At 40.8% G+C, this 20,658-nt stretch overlaps 1 protein-coding gene across 1 annotated transcript; it reads left to right on the top strand.

Moving 5' to 3' along the window:
- The first annotated feature begins 4,915 nt into the window (after positions 1–4,915).
- LOC132226033 (uncharacterized) lies at positions 4,916–19,792 on the top strand. Its single transcript, XM_059680932.1, has 5 exons — positions 4,916–5,034; positions 5,863–5,958; positions 8,899–8,982; positions 17,203–17,283; positions 19,567–19,792. Exons 1-4 carry the CDS (start codon positions 4,953–4,955, stop codon positions 17,262–17,264), a joined length of 324 nt encoding a protein of 107 aa, XP_059536915.1. The 5' UTR covers positions 4,916–4,952; the 3' UTR covers positions 17,265–17,283; positions 19,567–19,792.
- The last annotated feature ends 866 nt before the right edge of the window (positions 19,793–20,658 follow it).

Here is a 20,658-nt window from a genome sequence, read left to right as displayed (position 1 = left end):
AATCTGGCAGCCCTAATTACTGTCTTAGGATAGGGCAAATTTAAGCCAAATCAACTTCCTTCAGATTACTGAAAGGAAAATGTTCTTCCTGAAATAGCTTCCCTGAAGCCAGGTTTCATAGCAACTTTTCAGGCTGTGTTAACACCTGCTCTCTGGTTAAAAAGATCACTAGGTGCCTAGCAGGCCTGGCTCAGTGGTTGAGTGTTAACATATGAAGCAGGAGGTCATGGTTCGATTCCTGATCAGAGCACATTTGTGGGTTCGATTCCGAGTGAGGGGCCTGCAGTAGGCAGTGGATCAATGATTCTCTATTATAATTGATGTTTCTATCTCTCCCTTTCCCTTCCTCTCTGAAATCAATAAAAATATATAGATCTTAAAAGACATAGAGACAATAAATTAATTGGAAGACATTTTTGAAACCTTTCTTCAAAATACAGTATATAAAGACAGAAATTATTAGAAAGAAATTAAACATGCAGCAATTTATATAAATATCTAAAGGCAGCATTCCAGAAAGAGTGAAGAGATAAAGGGGTGGATGTGGTCTCTGTTAAATTAATAACAAAGATTTTTTTATGCCCTAACTGGTTTGGCTCAGTTGATAGAGCGTTGGCCTGCGGACTGAAGGGTCCCAGGTTTGATTCTGGTCAAGGGCATGTAACTTGGTTGCAGGCACATCCCCAGTGGGGGTTGTGCAGGAGGCAGCTGATTGATGTTTCTCTCATCGATGTTTCTAACTCTCTATCCCTCTCCCTTCCTCTCTGTAAAAAATCAATAAAAAATATATTTAAAGAAAGAAGACTTTTTTAATCCAGTGGTAATGAGACATCAACCCACAGATTTAGGAAGACTAATTAACATTAATCGGGGGTGGGGTGGAAAAGTACACATTATAGTAAAAACCAAAGAAAACCAAGAACAATAATAAATTTCCAAAATCAGCACTAGGGAAATGGTAATTACTACAAAGAAGCATCTGATTTTTTTAATTAAATCTTTATTGTTCAGATTATTACATTTGTTCCTCTTTTTTCCCCCCATAACTCCCCTCCACCCAGTTCCCACCTCACCCTCTGCCCTCACTCCCCACCCACTGTCCTCATCAATAGGTACACGATTTTTGTTCAGGCTCTTCCTGCATCCCCCACATCCCTTTCCCCCAGAAGAATAGTCAGTCCATTCCCTTTCTATGACCCTTATTCGATTATATTCACCAGTTCATTCTGTTCATCAGATTATTTATTCACTTGATTTTTAGATTCACTTGTTGATAGATGTGTATTTGTTGTTCATAGTTTGTATCTTTACCTTTTTCTTCTTCTTCCTCTTCTTAAAGGATACCTTTCAGCATTTCATATAATATTGGTTTGGTGGTGATGAACTCCTTTAGCTTTTTCTTATCTGTGAAGCTCTTTATCTGACCTTCAATTCTGAATGATAGCTTTGCTGGATAAAGTAATCTTGGTTGTAGGTTCTTGCTATTCATCACTTTGAACATTTCTTGCCATTCCCTTCTGGCCTGCAAAGTTTCTGTTGAGAAATCAGCTGACAGTCGTATGGGTATTCCCTTGTAGGTAACTGACTTTCTTTCTCTTGCTGCTTTTAAGAGTCTCTCTTTGTCTTTTGCTCTTGGCATTTTAATTATGATGTGTCTTGTTGTGGTCCTCTTTGGATTCCTTTTGTTTGGGGTTCTCTGTGCTTCCTGGACCTGTAAGTCTATTTCTTTCACCAGGTAGAGGAAGTTTTCTGTCATTATTTCTTCAAATAGGTTTTCAATATCTTGCTCTCTTTCTTCTTCTGGCACCCCTATAATTCTGATGTTGGTATGCTTGAAGCTGTCCCAGAGGCTCCTTACACTATCTTCGTATTTTTGGATTCTTTTTTCATTTTGCTTTTCCGGTTGGGTGTTTTTTGCTTCTTCGTATTTCAAATCGTTGACTTGATTCTTGCAATCCTCTAGTCTGCTGTTGGGAGTCTATATAATATTCTTTATTTCAGTCAGTGTATGCTTAATTTCCAGTTGGTCCTTTATCATAACCTCGAGGGTCTGACTAGATTTCTTGAGGATCTCACTACATCTATCGGCGGTCTCACCAGTCTTTTCAAGGGTCTTACTAAATTTATCAGCGGCTTCTAGAAAGTTCTTGAAAAACCTTAAAAATGTGGTTTTGAACTCTGTATCCAGTAGTTTGCTTTCCTCCATTTCTGTCATTTGTGTCCTTTTTCTTTTCCTCCTCATTTTTTATGCTTCCCTGTGTTGATAAAGTGGTTTTCTGTGCTAAGTGTCCTCTAGGGCCCAGTGGTTCAGCCTCCCCAATTACCTGAGGAGGACACTCTTGGTGCACCCCCTTGTGGTCTTGGTGCACAATCTTGTTGTAGTTAAGCCTTGATTGTTGTAGTTAACACTGGGAGGAATTGACCTCCAGGCCAAATGGCTGTGAGAATCAGCTGTGTCTGCAGTGGGAGAACTTCTGTGCTGGAGACACCCCTCCAGGGCAAGACTTGCTTCAATGGGGCTTTGGTGCTCACTGGGTCTGCCCCCTGAGTGTGTCCTTTAAGGGTCTGAGAAGCTGCAAACTGGATGGTCCCACTCTGACCACTGGGCACACTTGCTCCTGGATCTCTAGGGAGGTGCTAATATAGCCTTTGCCTGAGGCTACCCAGCAAAAGCCTCCATGCAGGGCTTGGGCAGGTCCCACGGGATCAATAGGGTGGATCGAGCAGTTATGGCTGCTCTCAGTCCTGCCCTTAGAGGCTCTGCTTCTCAGAGTCCTGGTAATCGCTGCAAGCACCTTGGAGAGAAAGCTGCCCTCGAGTTCCAACCGATGCCAGACAGTCCTGCTTCTCCTGTATGAGTCTGGGTCCCCAGAGATTCGCCCAGAACTGGAGCTCAGAGCCTGAGATTTCCTCCCGATTGAAAAAGATAACCATGCCCTCAGCCGCCAGCCCGCTCCGCATGCGCCTCTGTACCTTAGTATTTTACTTCCGCACTGCACCTCCTCTGAGTCTCGGTATGCTTTTCTCTTTCCTCCTAGTTGTAGAATTTTCACTCAGCTAGCATTCCTGTGGTTCTGGATGATATCTGTTCCATCTTTTAGTTGTATTTTTGAAGTGGTTGTGCGAGGCAGCAAACTCCAGTGTTTACCTATGCCGCCATCTTGGTTTCTCAGCATCTGATTTTTTATTATTTTTTTTAGTCTTTTTTTTTTTAATTTAATATATCAGAGCTATGTTAAAATTTCCACACATAATTGAGTTTTGTTATTGCTCCTTTCACATATAGCATTTATAAGTTATATTAAAAGATTATATTAAAATTTTGATACATTCCTGTTGAATTGAAACCTTTATTATTAGTAGTAAACCCACCTAAATACTACATTTTATGTGAAAGTGCATTTTCTCATGTATTAAGACCTATGTTTTCTTTGATTTCATGTATTTGCATTATATTACATATTTTAATCTTTTATTTTAACCATTGCACATTCTCATCTATTAGATGTCACTTTGATAAATAACACATAACATTTAAATTGTTTTAATAAAACCTGTGTGATAATTATTTTTTTACTGGTACATTTAGAGGGATCATATTTACTGTTGATATATTTTATTTCTAATCTGTATCATAATTTTGTGCTTTCTATTTGTCCTACCTATTCTTGGGTTTCCCTCCCTCCTTTCTTATTTCTTTTGGATTTATTTATTTTTCTCAATTTATGTTTTCCTCTAAAATTTTTGAGGTTATATTTTTCACCTTTTAGCACTTACTTTCAAATTTAACGCAGGTGTACTGAAATTATTGATGTCTGAAATTGACCAATGTCTTTACCCTTTTCCTAAACAATATGAGACCCAAGAGCACTACGGTCTCTCACTCAAATTATACTGTATACTTTTGGTTTGAAGTTTATTCCTATTGATCAAAGGTGAAGGGAGGGGGCCCTGAGGTCACTGTGGTATATATATCTCATAGCAAACATTAGATTGAAGATAAAATCTCACATCTGCATAATTTAATCCTTTCAATGATAATAAATTATGGTCATTAAAATAGTAATACAAAAATATGTAAACCACATATGTAAAGTAAAAATTTATCAAGTTAGTCACTTAACCATTTTTACATTGCAATCTTAAAATGCCAGATTAGATGCATATTATACTACAAGTACATGCATAACAACATTTTTCTACCAAATATAATGTAAAATCATAGTATGCAATAACTTGTACCCATTTCCCACTTAATATACTATGAGAAATTATCCATCAAAGCTTGCTGAACTCTCTCATCTATATTTAATGACTATATAAGTTTTATTTTAAGAACCCATTATAATTTATTTTATCAACTAATTTTTTGATAGTTGAATTGTTTCTTTTACTTTTCTATAGAAAATATTCATTGGTCACTTAGACAATAAAAAAAGTTTTGAATAATTATGTTAACAGTAGCTATATTGAGGAAAAGTTTGTATGTCATTTTTATTTTCTATAGGATATGTTCTCATATTGTTTGAATTATTTATAATGGTCATGGATATTTAAAACAACAAAAATATTTCTAAGAATTAGTATCTGTTATAATCTTATAACTTATGATCTTATAATAAGTATATCATTTAAAAATATTTCAGCCTTCATTGTTTATTTATTGTTTTTGAAAAATGACAAGGCAGAGAAGAAGTCATGGGTATAATTTTAAAGTATAACTTTGTAAATAAAGATGTATTTCATTACACATAGAAGACTAACATTAAATCTGTAGGTGATAAGTTACATTGCCTTTTACTTTCTTAAGTGGGAGCAGTAGTTTACATATTAAACTCAGGGGGAACATCCTGTCTGATGTTTCAATATCAAGAGATCTGCTTTCTTGGTCCTGTCTCATTCTGGCCCTCTGCTCATCACCTGGTCCATGCAGTCTAACCTACTAGTAAACTATGGAACCAAAGTCACCGGCACAGTGCAGCTCCAACCTTGACTTTCATCCTTCGCCAATGGAATTTCATGAAATAACCACAGGTAAAATCAAATACTGCTATTATTACTAATTCCTTTATGTGATGGAAAAATAAGATTATAAACAACAAAGTTCATGGCCAAATACTTTTAGGAGATGAAAACATTTTGTCTCCATAGATGAATTTAAGATTTTCATTAATAAATTGAAGGGGATTTAAATTTCAGACAATCATTATTTGGTGCAAAAATATTTACAATGGGCTTGGATTTACCAATTTTGGGGAAAATGTTATGGACTGGGTGGACTGGGTGGCTGTGACTTCTGCTTCACTTTCACTGAAGGAATGCATGCACTATGTTGCAAAGAGAATTTATCTACCTATTGAGAATTAGATTATTTTTTACCATGCTTCTTTAAGATTAAATTCAAGTTTAGAAGAAACAAAGATAGGTGTTTAAAATAATTTTTATATCTCTACTCTTGCTTCTGCAACTGTTACTTCTGATGCTATTGGCCATTATATTTTTATAATAACTATTCCACACTGCTACTACTATTGGTACTACAAAAATAACTTATTGCATAATTACTGTTTTAAGCACTATGTTCTTGACTTTATATACATTAATGTAATCTTCAGAGTATATCTATGAATGAATATAGTTGTTATCATTTTATAGATTAAAAAAACTAAGAATTATTTTTTTAAAACCTGGTACATTTTACAAAGCAACTACTTGATTGACCCAATCCTAAAACTTTCCTATAATCATAAAATAGGGCAATTTTTGTTCATTTCTAACATGATTTTCAATTATATGTTTATTTGTTATGTACATATATATTAATTATAGTTATTGCCTGCATTTTTCTTACATATTTCCTAGAGCTTTGTGAGGAAGGAGTAACATATGCAGAACTCAAAGTTGATCGTTCTTCAAATATTCAGAGGAACAAAATAACTAGGACTTTGAAGACAAAAGGTAAAAAACCTTTAAAACTCTAGATTCCCTTTTTTTTTGCTTGAATATTTTAATGAACTAATCATAACAACAAATATTCCTGGACTAATCACTGAATCAAAATTCATCTCATTTTTTAAAAATATATTTTATTGATTTTTTTACAGAGAGGAAGGGAGAGGGATAGAGAGTTAGAAACATCGATGAGAGAGAAACATCCATCAGCTGCCTCTTGCACACACCCTCCTGGGGATGTGCCCACAACCAAGGTACATGCTCTTGACTGGAATCGAACCCGGGACCCTTCAGTCCGCAGGCTGACACTCTATCCACTGAGCCAAACTGGTTAGGGCCAAAATTCATCTTTTATACCTGCACTATTTAACTGGTCATATTGACTTAAAGTGCTGTGTTAATAACAAATGAGAATGAACAACAAACTACAGATGGCCAGAGTGGCTTAGAATTATGTACCATGGACATAGAACAAAGACTGTTTCATATCTAATTTCACTGTTTGATATTTTAGTCTTACAAAATGTAAATGTTCCTTTCATGCCTTTGTATTTCTAAAAACAACATGGAGTTAATGAGGTATTTCATGGTAAATGGACTTTTATCAAGACTGTCACAGAATATCTGTCTGGGCCAATAGTTAATATAGGTGTTTTATTTTTACATAATTCTGTTACAAAATGGAAGAAATCATTCCTTAAAATTTGGGGGAGGGTTATAAATTAAATTCCTAGTAAGATTTCTGAAGTGCTTTTTTTAAAATATATTTCTTTATTGATTTCAGAGAGGAAGGGAGAAGGAGAGAGATAGAAACATCAATGATGAGAGAGAATCATTTATTGGCTGCCTCCTGAACACCCCACACTGGGGATGGAGCCTGCAACCCAGGCATGTGCCCTTGGCAGGAATCGAACGTGGGACCCTTTATTCTGCAGGTCAACGCTCTATCCACTAAGCCAAGCCTGCTTTTTTGTAGTATTTGAAAGATTTCTTTAATACTACCAGTTGATAGTTTACAAATAACCCATCTACACTAATAAAAGACAAAGATGCTAATTGACTGTACCTTCGTTACACCCACCAGCCAATCAGAAGAGTATGTAAATTAACCCAACAAAGATGGCCATTCAATTTGCATACTGCAGGGGGGGTGGGCAGTGCCAGATGCGCCCTGTGGGATCCAGGCTGCAGATCAGGAACCGGGGAGGGGGGGTGGGCAGTGCCAGATGCCACCCAGGGAGGCGGAGTCAGCAATCACCCCAGCCAGAATCCTGAGGCCTGGGCAGGGGTGGAGCAGGCCATCAGAGTGGGCTTGGGGTCCCCTGCCCAGGCCTAATGCCCAGCCAGAGACCTGAGGCCTGGGAAGGGGCAGAGCCAGCAATAGCCCAGGGCTGGGGGTCCCTTTCCCAGGCCTAAGGCTGGGGCCAGAGGCCTTAGGCCTGGGCAGGTGATCGGAGCGGCCTGGGAGTCCCCTGCCCAGGCCTAATGCCCCTCTGGCCTGGGCAGGGGCGGAGCCTGCGATCAGAGTGGGCTGGGGGTCCCCTGCCCAGGCCTAATGCCCTTGCCAGAGGCCTGAGACCTGGGCAGCAGTGAAACTTGCAATCGGAGAGGGCTGCAGGTACCCTGCCCAGGCTTAAGGCCCAGGCCAGAGGTCTTAGACCTGGGCAGGCAATCAGAGTGGACTGAGGGTCCCCTGCCCAGGCCTAACACCCCTCTGGCCTGGGAAGGGGAGGAGCCTGCGATTGGAGTGGGCTAGGGGTCCCCTGCCCAGGCCTAATGCCCCGGCCAGAAGCCTGATGCCTGGGCGCGGGGGGGCGGGGGGGGGTGACCAGTGATCACACGGGGCTGGGGGTCCCTTGCCCAGGCCTAATGCTTGGCCTAAGGCTTTAGACCTGGGCAGGGGCTGAGCCAGGGATCAGTGTGAACTACAGAGGAAACACCTTTTCTGACCGCTCATTGGTTAAGCTCCCTGTATGGCACTGGTAATGTACTTAGTAACTTGGGTAATAAGAATCCAAGAAGGTGATGTAGAGTTTTTCCACCTCACTCCTGGAGAAAAAAACAAAAGTCTGCTGCTGGAGGGGCTAAGAAATATCATATCCTGCCCTACCCGGTTTGGCTCAGTAGATAATGCCTTGGCCTGCCTACCACAGGGTCTGAGTTCAATTCTGACCGAGGGGATGTACCTAGGTTACAGGCTCTTCCCTGGCTGGGGCCCAGGTCAGCGTTCATGCTGGAGGCAACCAATCAAAGTGTTCCTCTCGCTTTGATGTTTCTCTCTGTCTTTCCCTTTCTCTTCCACATTCTATAAAAATCAATGGAAACATATCCTCAGGTGAAGATAAAAAAATAGTAAAGAAATCTCATATCCTATGAAAGACACATTTTGAAAATACCTAAAGAAAGATGTCATTTTTTTATGGTGAAGGGATTGGAGTCCATGTTGATGAAAACACCTTGGTGGCTTCGGTGACTGGCAGTGGCTGCAGCAGTGGGGTGATGGGGCTGGTGCCTTCCTCTGATCAGCCCCGTCGCCTCTCACAAAGGGAGGCCAGACTGCTGCTTAGGCCTGCTCCCCAAGGGGAGCAGGGAGCGGGCCTAAGCCATCAGTAGGACATCCCCTGAGGGCTCCCAGTATGTGAGGGGGGCAGGCTGGGCTGAGGGACCACCCCCCCACCCCAGTGCACAAATTTTGTGCACCGGGCCCCTAGTTCTTACATAAAAATATTTGTATCTTCCCTAGCTATTGCCAAATCTGCAAAATAATTGTTAGAGTTCCCCTCATAGGCAAGGGTATATTTCCCCACAATGTGTTGTTTCCATAAGCTTAGATTTCAGTCCAATTCAAATGGGTTGAATATTCCTGACCAAAGTTTGTTCTAATTCCAACTCCTAAATCTTGCTTCCATTGATCATTTTAGTAGCCACTTCTCTCTCTTTGAACAGAGTCTCCATGCTGCCTTGCTGCAATGATATTTGCCTTCCTTTATGTAATTGCTGTGGTGATAGCTGCGGTTATGATAGCTAAGGGTAAGTATTTTTTAGAGCTATTAAATTCATTTGTTTTAAATTACTAGATTATAATTTTTAAAAGCCTTCCAAATTTATGCTAGGGATTTTCTCAAGGTATTTTTTTCTCATTTGTTATTTTAATAATATAAGAGTAACTTTATCAGAAGGAACCTTGAAGGGGTTAATGGGGGTAAAATGAGGAGCTATGTAATACTTTCAACAATAAAGATTTTTTTTAAGGAGTAATTTTATCAATACAATTTTTTAGCTTGAATTTTCAATAATAACTTTGGCCCAGGTCTTATCAAAGAAATCAGTAGATAAATGGATGTTTTGATAAAAAATGGAAAATAGCCCGACTGCTTTGGCTCAGTGGATAGAGCGTTGGCCGGAGGACTGAAGGGTCCCAGGATCGATTCCGGTCAAGGGCATGTACCTTGGTTGCGGGCACATCCCCAGTGGGGGGTGTGCAGGAGGCAGCTGTTGGATGTTTCTAACTCTCTATCCCTCTCCCTTCCTCTCTGTAAAAAAATTAATAAAATATATTTTTTAAAAGAAAATAATAGCAGCATTCTATATTTTAGCATAGTGTTATTGATATTAGATTCACCAGCTATGAGATGTAATAAAACATGAATGTATTTATAGAATTCATGATGGGACAAATAAAAATTAAGTGTTTGAGGATTAAGTCAAATAATTTGAAAGATAATTTAATAAAGGATAGAAAACCTGGAAAGATGGTGGGCATGTGTTTATCAAAAATTAAACAAAATGATCAGGATTTAGAATGAGTATATACATTGCTTGAACTATATTCTATAGAAAAATAACTAATAAAAAATGTTCACCTAAATAGATACTTGACTAATCATTTTTTAATATGTTTTTTATTGAATTTTAGAGAGAGGAAGGGAGAGAGAAGCATTAATGTGGGAAAGCATAGATCAATTGCCTTCTATATCTCGACCAGGAATTGAACCCACAATCTGGGTATGTACCCCAACCAGGAATTGAACCAATGACTTTTTGGTGCATGGGACAATGCTCAACCAACTGAGCCACACCAGCCAGGACTTGACTGATAATTTTTTAAGAAGGAACTTTAAAGTGTCTTAGTAACAAAAATGGACCCCTAGATAAATTGTTTAGTAGCTAGCAAAAGATTGAAGATTCCTATCCAAATCAGTAAGATGAGCATAGCATTATTCCAAATTGTTTCCCTGTACAGGAAAACATTTTAGGACAATAGCACTTACAAACATAGAAGCAAAAATCCTTTAGAAAAGAGGTAACATATTACACTATTGTACTAAAAGAATGCTACATAATGACCAAATTCTGATTAAAATTGGGGATGGGTTTGGATGTTTACCAAGAGATTTGTCAATATAGAGGACAGAAAGAAATAGCTATAAGTAAAGGAAAACATTTAACCTGACTAAGATTATTTGTGATAACTTTCAGCAAATATTATCTTTCATAGTGCAAACTTAGAATCATCATTTTCAATAGAATCAGGAAGACAAAAATGATGGATGTAACTCCTCTTATTCAACATTTCTTTGGATGTCCTAGCCAAAGAAAAGCAATAATACAAGAAAACCTATTTAGATATAACATAAATATTTAAAAAATAAACACTGAAGTTAATATCCAGATATTATAAGATATTATAAGAAAATATGCTGGGGGGAAAAAACAATTAGAATTAAAAAAACACTTTAATAAGGAAGCTGAATAAAAAGTTGACAGAGTTGTAATATACACCAGTGAGTTATATATTAACATTCAATATTTAGGTCCATCTTTAAGCCTCTTATTGACAGTTCTGCTTAGATAGCTTAAAAAACACCTAGCACACAACATTTCCAAACAGATTCTATCTTCTCAACCCTAATCCTTACCAATATCAAGAAAAAATCAAATACTTTAATATGGTTGTCTTTCTTGGCATTTGATGTCTAGTGAAATGAACCAAGGAGTCATCTGTGATATATGCCGCTGACTATCTCAACTTAGTGAATTACTACACTTCTCTAAATTTGCATTGCAACCCATCTAATACAAGACAATAAACTCTCTCACATTTATTCACTATCTTAACTACATTCACCTTTGACTTCTTCAAATCAATTTCCAGAGTAACCTCTTCAAAATATAAATTTGATAAACTCACCAAACCTTTACTGTCAGCTTCTTAATACTCTCAATCCAATATATTTAAAAATCCTTAGCATGGCTTATGAGGTCCTTCCTTACTTGGTGCATGGCTTTCTACCCAGCTAGTACCACATACTTTCTCACTCTCTAAGGACCCATCACAGTTGTTGTCCTTTAGTTCCCTGAATGGCTCATGAGTAGAGTCACCATATAACATCATAAAAAAAACAAGGATAACTTTCAGAATGAGAGCAGATGGTGTCAATAATTATTCTGGGGCAACAAGCACAGGTCTGGACTCCTCTGGGCAGGTTGGTATGAACTGTCACTTGCTGCAGATCCCCCTTGCTGCAGAGCAAATACATAGACTGTTCCTTTTTCCTGAAGCATCTTCCCTTCTACTTTTCCCAGGTGACTAAGTCCTAGAGTAATCATTAAACACAGAATAATTAATATTAGGCTATAACTAGGCCAAATTTCTCTGTTACAATGGCTTGTGTACTCCTCATTTGTAGCATTTGTCAGTGCCATCTGTTTCATTATCTGGTGGTTATTTACTCAGTATTGTTTTTCCCATTAGGTTGTTAGCTTCAGTAGAACAGAGCTCATGTCTGTATTGCTCTACATTTTATCTTTTCCCTTTGAATACTATACTGACACATTATGGGTACTTAGTGAATTTTTTTGATTAAACAAATTCATATACCTAATAATGTTTATGGCTTATATGAAAGAGATTATAATATACTAGTGGCCTGGGGTAAGAAAATTCATGCACTGGAGGGGGAACCCTCAGCCCGGCCTGCCCCCTCCCACAGTCCGGGAGCCCTCGGGGCGGGAGGCGACCTGGCGATCAGGGGAAGGTGATGCCCTGTTACACCTTTGCTGCTGCCACTGCTGAAGCTCAAACCGTGGCCAACCCTGGTTACCTAAGCCTTGGGCGGCTGGGGGGATTGAGGGGACTGGGGACTCCAGAGGCAGGCACGTGGAGCTGCCTCAGTGGATCTGAGAGAACTGGGCACCGCCATCTTGTGGCTGTGGGCACCACCATCTTTGAGGGCATAGCAGTCAATTAGCATATTCCCTCCTCATTGGGTGTGGATGCCACCATCTTTGAGGGCATGGCAGTCAATTAGCATATTCCCTCCTTATTGGCTGTGGGCACCGCAATATTTGTGATGGTGTGAGGGTCAATTAGCATATTCCCTCTTTATTATATAGGATACTTTGTTAAAAGGCACAGAGAAGAGCATCAATTAAATATATATTAGATGTGCCTTGATGGAAAGACTAATACTTTGAAGATGATAACACTATTCTGAATTCATCAAAGATTTACATGATAACCAATACAAGTGCATTTCATAATAAATAAGTTCATTATAAATTATAAATAAATTATACTTAAAAGTAAAAACTTATAAGATTAACAAAATACATATGAAAATATATTAACAAGAGAAGTAGGGATCTAGCCTTTCCAGGTATCTAAATAGTCTATAAAACTACAAGTTATTTCTCATTATAGTACTGGTGTAATATCAACCAAAATAAAACAGACTGGCTGGCATGGCTTAATTGATTTAGTGTCACCCCATCCACAGAGGTCACTGGTTTGATTCCCAGTCAGGGCACATGCCTTGGTTTCAGGCACAATCCCCAGTAGGGAGCATGCAGGAGACAGCCTATAAGTTATTCTCTATCATCATTGATGTTTCTATCTCTAATCAGTGCTTCTCTCCCCCTTCCTCTCTCTCTGAAAATCAATAAAAACATATTTTAAAAAATAATAAAAATAAAACAGACTAATAATAACACTATATGCATGTGTGTATCCATGGTGTATATATACTTAGTATATAATATAGTAAGTAGTCTCCTTAAAATGACAGATATTTAGCAATAGAAATGTGGAAATTGGGTATTCATATACAACTGATGTATGAAATTATTAAATTTATTTTTAAAATATATATATATATATATATACTAGAGGCCTGGTGCACAAAAATTTGTGCACTTGGGGGAGAGGGGGGGTCCCTCAGCCCGGCCTGTGCCCTCTCGCAGTCTGGGACCCCTCGGGAGATAACGCCCTGCTGGCTTAGGCCTGCTTCCGGGTGGCAGAGGGCAGGCCCAATCCCTAGGTGCAGCCCCTGGTCGGGCTCAGAGCAGGGCCGATTGGGGAGTTGGGGCGTCGCCCCATCATGCACAGAGCAGGGCAGATTGGGAGGTTGTGATGCCACCCTCAGTCACGCTCAGGGTAGGGCTGATTGGGGGGTTGGGGCACCGTCCCCTGTCACACTGAAGGCAAGGTGGATGAGGAGGTTGCGGCGCCACCCCCTGTCATGCACAGAGCAGGGCCCATCAGGGGGTTGGGGCTCCGTACCCTGTCATGCACAGTGCAGGGTCGATCAAGGGGTTGGGGAGCTCCCCCTGTCATGCACAGAGCTGAGCCCATCAGGGGGTTGGGGAGCTCCCCCCGTCACTCACAGAGTAGGGCCGATAGGGGAGTTGGGGCACCGCCCCCTGTCACACACAGAGCAGGGCTGGTTAGGGGGTTGGGGCGCCGCCACTCTCACACTCAGAGCAGGGCCAATGGAGAGGTTATGACTCTACCCTGTCACACACAGAGCAGGGCCCGTGGGGGGTGGGGGGTTGCGGCGCCGCACCCTGTCACACACAGAGCAGGGTCGATCAGGAGGTTGGGGAGCTCCCCCATATCAGCACAGAGCAGGGCTGATCAGGAGGTTGGTGCGCCTTCCCCTGTCAGGAACAGAGCAGGGCGGATAGGGAGGTTGTGGCCCTGCCCCCTGTCACACACAGAGCCGCACGGTGATCAGGGAGTTGGGGAGCTCCCCCTTGTCATGCTGATCCCAGTGCTGGGAGGCCTCTCGGCTCCACTGATCCCAGTGCTGGGAGGCATATTACCCTTTTACTATATAGGATAGAGGCCTGGTGAATGGGTGGGGCTGGCTGGTTTGCCCTGAAGGGTGTCCTGGATCAGGGTGGGGGTCCCCACCGGGGTGCCTGGCCAGCCTAGGTGAGGGGATGATGACTTTTTGCAGCTGGTCACACACCCTTCTTTGTGGGGGTCCCCACTGGGGTGCCTGGGCAGTCTGGGTGAGGGGCTGAGGGCTGTTTTCAGGCTGGCTGGTGACTGAAGCTCCCAACCGCTCCTTTTTTTCTTTCTTGTTTTTTTATTCTGGGCCAGCTTTAGCTCTGAGGCTCCAGCTCTTAGGCCTCCGCTCCTGAAAGCAGGTATCTGGTTTGTTACGGTTCTATAATTGAAACAGTGTATAGCTCCAGCTCTGAGATCCTGGCTTGCTGAAAGCAGGTTTCTGGGGTTTTGTTTAGCTTCTATATTCGTTACAATGTTTCTTAAACTGCAAGCTCAGAGGCCAGCAAGGCAGGCGGGGAACGTTGGAGTCCTCCATCACTGAAGTAAGCAAGCCTCATGTTCAGTTTAAGCTGCCTGGCTGCCGGCCGCCATCTTGGCTGGCAGTTAATTTGCATATCTCGCTGATTAGCCAATGGGAAGGGTAGCGGTTGTACACCAATTAACATGTTTCTCTTTTATTAGATAGGATATATATACACACACACACATACAAGTACATACACATATATAAAACCACACAAAGAAGTAAAAAAAAAAACCACAATACTGTGTTCATGTGGAAACAAGTGTCAATAATCTGTTAATGTGGAAGATGGTGGAAATAAAGAGAATTTACACAAGCATATAGTAATTTGAAAACAATCAAAAAGTGCTTAATAGTAATTTTCTTTTCTGAAGTAAGTGGTATTAAAGGGACCATGAATGGGAGTGGAAGTCTTTTCTACCTTTTATATATATCTATAATAATAAAAAGGTAAATGCCAATTAACCAGACATCATTCCAGACATCGTTCTGGACTCAGCCTGGCCCGGAGGAAAGCCCAGGTCCCGGGTGCCTGCTGGCGGCTGGAGCGAAGCCGGGTTCCGGGTGCCAGAGGGTAGCCAGTGCCGGCAGCAGGGGAAGGAAGGTCTACTCTTGCACTAATTTTGTGCATCAGGCGAATATATATGTATATATATACATATACATATATATATATATGCATATCTCTATATGTATATATATGTGTATATATATTCATGTTTTTGCTAAAATAAACAAATTTATTTATTAGTTGTTTAAAAGAAGACAGCATTATATTCTAGAAATAAAGATGCTATATTTGGATATGACACATAGGATAGTAATATCAAAATCAAACATAACCCTAGCTATTTTGGCTCAGTGGATAGAGCATCGGCCTGTGGACTGAAAGGTTCAATTCTGGTCAAGGGCACATGCCTAGGTTGCAGGCTAGATCCCCAGTAGGGGTGTGCAGGAGGCAACTAATCAGTGATTCTCTATCATCAGTGATGTTTCCCTCTTTCCCTCTCCCTTCCTCTCTGAAATCAATAAAAATATATTTTTTTAAAAATTAATTAAAAAAATGAAATATAGCCTAGAATTCTAATGGATACTCCTCTATGATGCTGTGCTGTTACAACCTATTTTAAAATTATTACTAAGTAGAGAAGACTATTTTATTGTGAAGAACAGGCTGTGTTGTAGTGCTGCCCATATTATTTTTATTAGCACACCTTGATAAAGTCTTGCGCACACCAATATAACTTCAAGTGTCGAACACTTACTTGTTAATAAAATGAATCAGTGCAATATCCTAATGAACTGTTAGCAAACTTTGTCTTAATAAGTGAGAGAGGAAAGAGAAACGATTGAACAAACAGAAGTATTTCCCTGTGTCAAGTAAGCTAACCTTATTGTAAATTACCAGTTAGAGGAGAGATCTTCCTGGGTAGTATGGCCATAGTATAAATGAACCAGGGATGAGTAAACAAGTGGCAGAAAAGGAGGGGAAATTCTGTAAACAAACAAGACAGTTTGGGGGTCATCATTTTAGTCAAATATGACTTGCTTATCTAATAACGCTTTAAGATTTAGCTGGATTATTTGGCTTCCCATTGTAAGGACACGGCACTTGAGCATCACTCATTCATAGGGTTGCCAGGAGAACTTAATGTGATGGTGAGAGGTGTATACACTTGACCAAAATGAAATCCTTTGTCCAACAACAAATTTCATGACTTTGTAGCTGGACTGGGATCAGGTCTTGATAAAGCAGGCATGCAGACAGATTTTCTCTTCAATTTGTGTAAAGTCTCCAAGATCCCTTAGGGGTAACCGTAGACCATTCAGATTAAAACAAATGCATGCTAGGAACATTTCATTCCCTCTTTATTTGAAAACTCAACTTGTGCCATCTGGAATTCCAGATCCTTACAAATAAAACAGAACATATCCATGTGAAATGATGTGGGTTAAAGGTTTCATATTTGAAGATAGTTCGAAATAGAGCTGTTAAGAAAAATGGTAATTTTGTAATCTTTCCATTTTAATGAGTTTGAATGTTAGCATATAGATAGCTTATAGTCTCTGAAGATAGTTGAAAGGGTAGCATTATTCAAGCTGTGCACTGGAGGTATTAGCTCTAGAGGCATTTTGAAGAAAATGTTGGCAAGTAAGAACTAGCAACAGAGAGCTGGTAGAATATTATAACAGCTCAATATAAAAATAATAAAATCTTAATAGGGGAAAAGTTATGTTATTGTGAAGAAGGGAACAGTTATAGGGAGTATTGCAGTGATAGAATAAATACTTTGTGATTGATTGGATGTGTGCTATGTCAAAGGTGTTTGTGTCAATGGTATATTCGGTCATTATGTCCTTACTTTCCTGGTTTACTAATTGCTTCGATTGGCATCAATCAGATATGAAAACTTGAAATGATTAAAGCACCAGATTTAAATTCATAAATATTCATCATCAATAAAAGCTAAGTACTTTAATATCAGTTAGATGCAAATGAAACTTTCAATTCATTTCCCAGTTAATAATAAAAATGATGAATAAATTTGTATTTCAGAAATTTAGGTTTCTATTTTATTTACACTCCCGAGTGTTTGAAAGAGCTAACATCCTTAAAATATATTTTCTTTTGCAAATTTTATTTGACTTTCAGTTAATTATCTAAAAGAGATTCTAAAGGAAATCTGTGAGCAAAATGAGACTACACATTGCTAAGTGCTATAGCAAAACAGAGGTATGTATTGAATTGCAATGGGAATCTTATATCATATGTAAGCTATTTAAATACAGATGTATATATGCAATTAATGGATATGAGATCAAAGTTACATAACTATGGTGTACTTATCAGAAACATTTACTTAGAAAAATTCTCATGTATAAGGCCTTCTCTTGAAGTTATGGAGGATAATTGAAAATAATAATGCAAAAATTATAATACACTGAGTAACCATGGGTGATAGATTATCTTCATGCATATACTTTTCAAAATGTTTCTTATTAAAGTACTAGTGGCCTGGTGAATGAAATTTGTGCATGGGTGGGGGGTGTCCCTCAGCCCAGCCTGCACCCTCTCCAATCTGGGACCCCACAGGAATCGGGCCTAAACTGGCAGTTTGACATCCCTCTCATTGGCTCCTAACCGCTCACATGCCTCCCTGCCTGCCTGATTGCCCCTAACCACTCTGCCTGTTGGCCTGATCACCCCTAACTTCTCCCCCACTTGCTGGCCTGCTCACCCCCAATTGACCTCCCGCCAGCCTGATCACCCCCAACTGCCCCCCCTGCCAGCCTGATCGCCCCCCAACTGCCTCCCACTGCCTGCCTGCTCACCCCCAACTGCCTTTCCTGCCAGCCTGATCACCCCCAACTGCCCCCCACTGCTGGTCTGCTTGCCCCCATCTGACCCCCCACCAGCCTGCTTGCTCCCAACTGCTCCCCCTGCTGGTCTGATGACCCCCAACTGCCCTCCCCTCCTGGCCTGATTGCCCCTCACCACCTCTGTCTTGGCCCTGCAACTATGGTTTTGTCCGGAAGGTCTCCTGGAAGGTCTTCTGGTCTAATTAGCATATTACCCTTTTATTAGTATAGATGGCTCACATACAATCCTATCTAATAAAACAGAAAAATGGTAATTGGCGTACGACGATACCCTTTTCATTGGCTAATCAGGGCTATATGCAAATTAACTGCCAACTAAGATTGGCAGTTAACTGCCAAACTAAGATTGGCAGTTAACTGCCAACAAGATGGCGGTTAATTTGCATATGTAGGCACAATGCAGGGAGGTGAAAGGGAAAGCAGGAAGAAGCCCCCTGCCACTGACAGTGATCAGAAACCCAGGGGGGAGCTAAGAGCTGGGGGGCAGGGCAAAGGCGGCCCTGGGGCCGCCTTTGCCCTGCCCCCCAGCCATGATCGGAGAATCAGGCGCCTTTGCCGCCCTGGCCAGTGATAGCAGGAAGTAGGGGTGGAGCCAGTGATGGGAGCTGGGCACGGTTGAATCTGGCAGTCCCAGGAGCTAGGGGTCCCTTGCCTGGGCCTAAAGCGAAGCCCACGATTGTAGGGCCGCTGCAGCTGCGGGTCCCCGCTGCCCGGGCCAGACGCCTAGGCCAGAGGCGTTAGGCCTGGGCAGGGGTGGAGCCTGCAACCGCGGGGAGCTGGGGGTCCCCTGCCCAGGCCTGACACCTCTGCCGGAGGCCTCAGGCCTGGTCAAGGGGCCGATCCGGTGATTGGTGATCGGAGGGTGATGAGGGTCAACTCCTCTGGCCGAGGCATCAGGCCTGGGCGGGGGGCTGAGCCGGGGATTGGGGGGATATGATGGTCCCCTTGCCCAGGCCTGAAGCCTGGGTCAGAGGCGTCAGGCTTGGGCGGGGGGTGGAGCAAGCGATCAGAGGGAGATGGGGGTCCCCTGCCCAGGCATGATTCCTGGGCCAGAGGCCTCAGGCCTGGGCAGGGGCCAGAGCCAGTGAGCAGGGGGAGATGAGGGTGCCCTGTCCAAGCCTGACACCTCTGGCGGAGGCGTCAGGCCTGGGCAAGGGGCCGATCCTGCGATTGGAGGGTGATGGGGGTCAACGCCTGAGGGCTCCCAGTATGTGAGAGGGGGCAGGATGGGCTGACAGTCCCCCGCACACACACACACCCAGTGCACGAATTTCGTGCACCGGGCCCCTAGTATTATATAAGTTTCAAGTGCACAACATAGTTATTTGACATTTATATATCTCATGTGTGATCCCCATATGTCTACTAACCATCTGTCACCATACAAAGTCATTACAATATTATTGACTATATTTCCCATGCTGTACCTTCTGCCCCCATGGCTTATTTATTTTATAACCAGAATTTTGAAACTCCTCTTCCCCTTTAATTTTTTCACTCACCCCCACTCTCCTCCCCTCTGGCAATCATTCACTTTTGTCTGATTCTGAGTCTGTTTCTGTTATGTTTTATTTGTTTACTTGTTTAGTTTGTTCCACATGTAAGTTAAATCATATGGCATTTTTTATTTGTCAAGGTAACTGGTTCTTCTTTGAAGAAAATTGATATATTGCTTCTTCTGAAAATAAAATCTTGGCAGCAATAAAATTCTTCTGGAGCACTGAACTCCAGTCTTATCAAGAAAAATAGCAAGAAAGAATTAGAAGCATATGGCATGATATTCATTTTTATATTTTCTTATACAGAAAGTAATCATAGAGATGTTTTAATATCTTGTGTGCATTCAATCATGTAAAGCTCAACATATAACTGGAGATCTCTTAATACAAGACAAAATATCAAAATATGGACTTAAAATGATTTTTAAATATATTTACATATGGATATAAATATTACATAAAAATTTCAGGCCTTGGTTAATAAATGGAGGAAAATATCACATAGGACATACATATGAAGGGGAATCTGGTCCTATTTGGCACCTAAGATATAGTTAATGTTTATTAATTGATTCTAATATTGCTGGCACCAGTACTTCAGTGATTGCATGTATTAAAGCATGTACTGCCCCAATAGCCTATGAGACAGTACTATCATTATTGCCATCATAATAATAAAGAAACTAAGGCCCTGAGAGTTTGAGAAATTTTGCCAAGGTTGTATGGCTAGTAAGAATTAGAATCAAGATTTAAGCCAAGATTGTCTTTCTCAAGAGACCATGAGCATAACCATTATGCTATGCTGAGCCCAGAACAATAACTTGTATCAGACCCTGTTGTAAGAATATTGCTTCTTTGGAAACAGTCAGGGTTGTTTATATAAACAGATTCACATTTTTCTCCCCTGGATGTATCTTTTAGAGAAGAACACATGAGAAGAAACTTGAGAGACTCAAATTTCATAACAGCTCTGAATAAGGGGTTACTGTTTTTATGCTAGTTATTCTTTGGAATATGTAGAAAAGAGATTAATAGAAGTGTTGCTTTGCCCCTGTTAGACACTAGCAATCACAAAGAATACCTGTCTCCTTTATTGTTTAGGTCTCCTCCACTACATGGCTGTTGCCTCTATATTGTTTCTTTTTCTTCATTGCACTCAAGTTCTGTTATTCCTTTCAATAAAGACTTCAAACTGTATCTGCGATGGTAAATTTATGGCATATATTCCA

The sequence above is a fragment of the Myotis daubentonii genome, chromosome 2 (assembly GCF_963259705.1).
Source record: "Myotis daubentonii chromosome 2, mMyoDau2.1, whole genome shotgun sequence".
NCBI lineage: Eukaryota > Metazoa > Chordata > Mammalia > Chiroptera > Vespertilionidae > Myotis > Myotis daubentonii.
This window is presented reverse-complemented; position numbering and strand designations above follow the sequence as displayed.

Coding starts and splice junctions, on each gene's coding strand:
- LOC132226033 (XM_059680932.1), top strand. CDS start 4,953: ATGGAACCAAAGTCACCGGCACAGTGCAGCTCCAACCTTGACTTTCAT. Junction 5,035..5,862: donor ATTTCATGAAATAACCACAG/GTAAAATCAAAT, acceptor CATATTTCCTAG/AGCTTTGTGAGGAAGGAGTA. Junction 8,983..17,202: donor TGCGGTTATGATAGCTAAGG/GTAAGTATTTTT, acceptor TTTGACTTTCAG/TTAATTATCTAAAAGAGATT.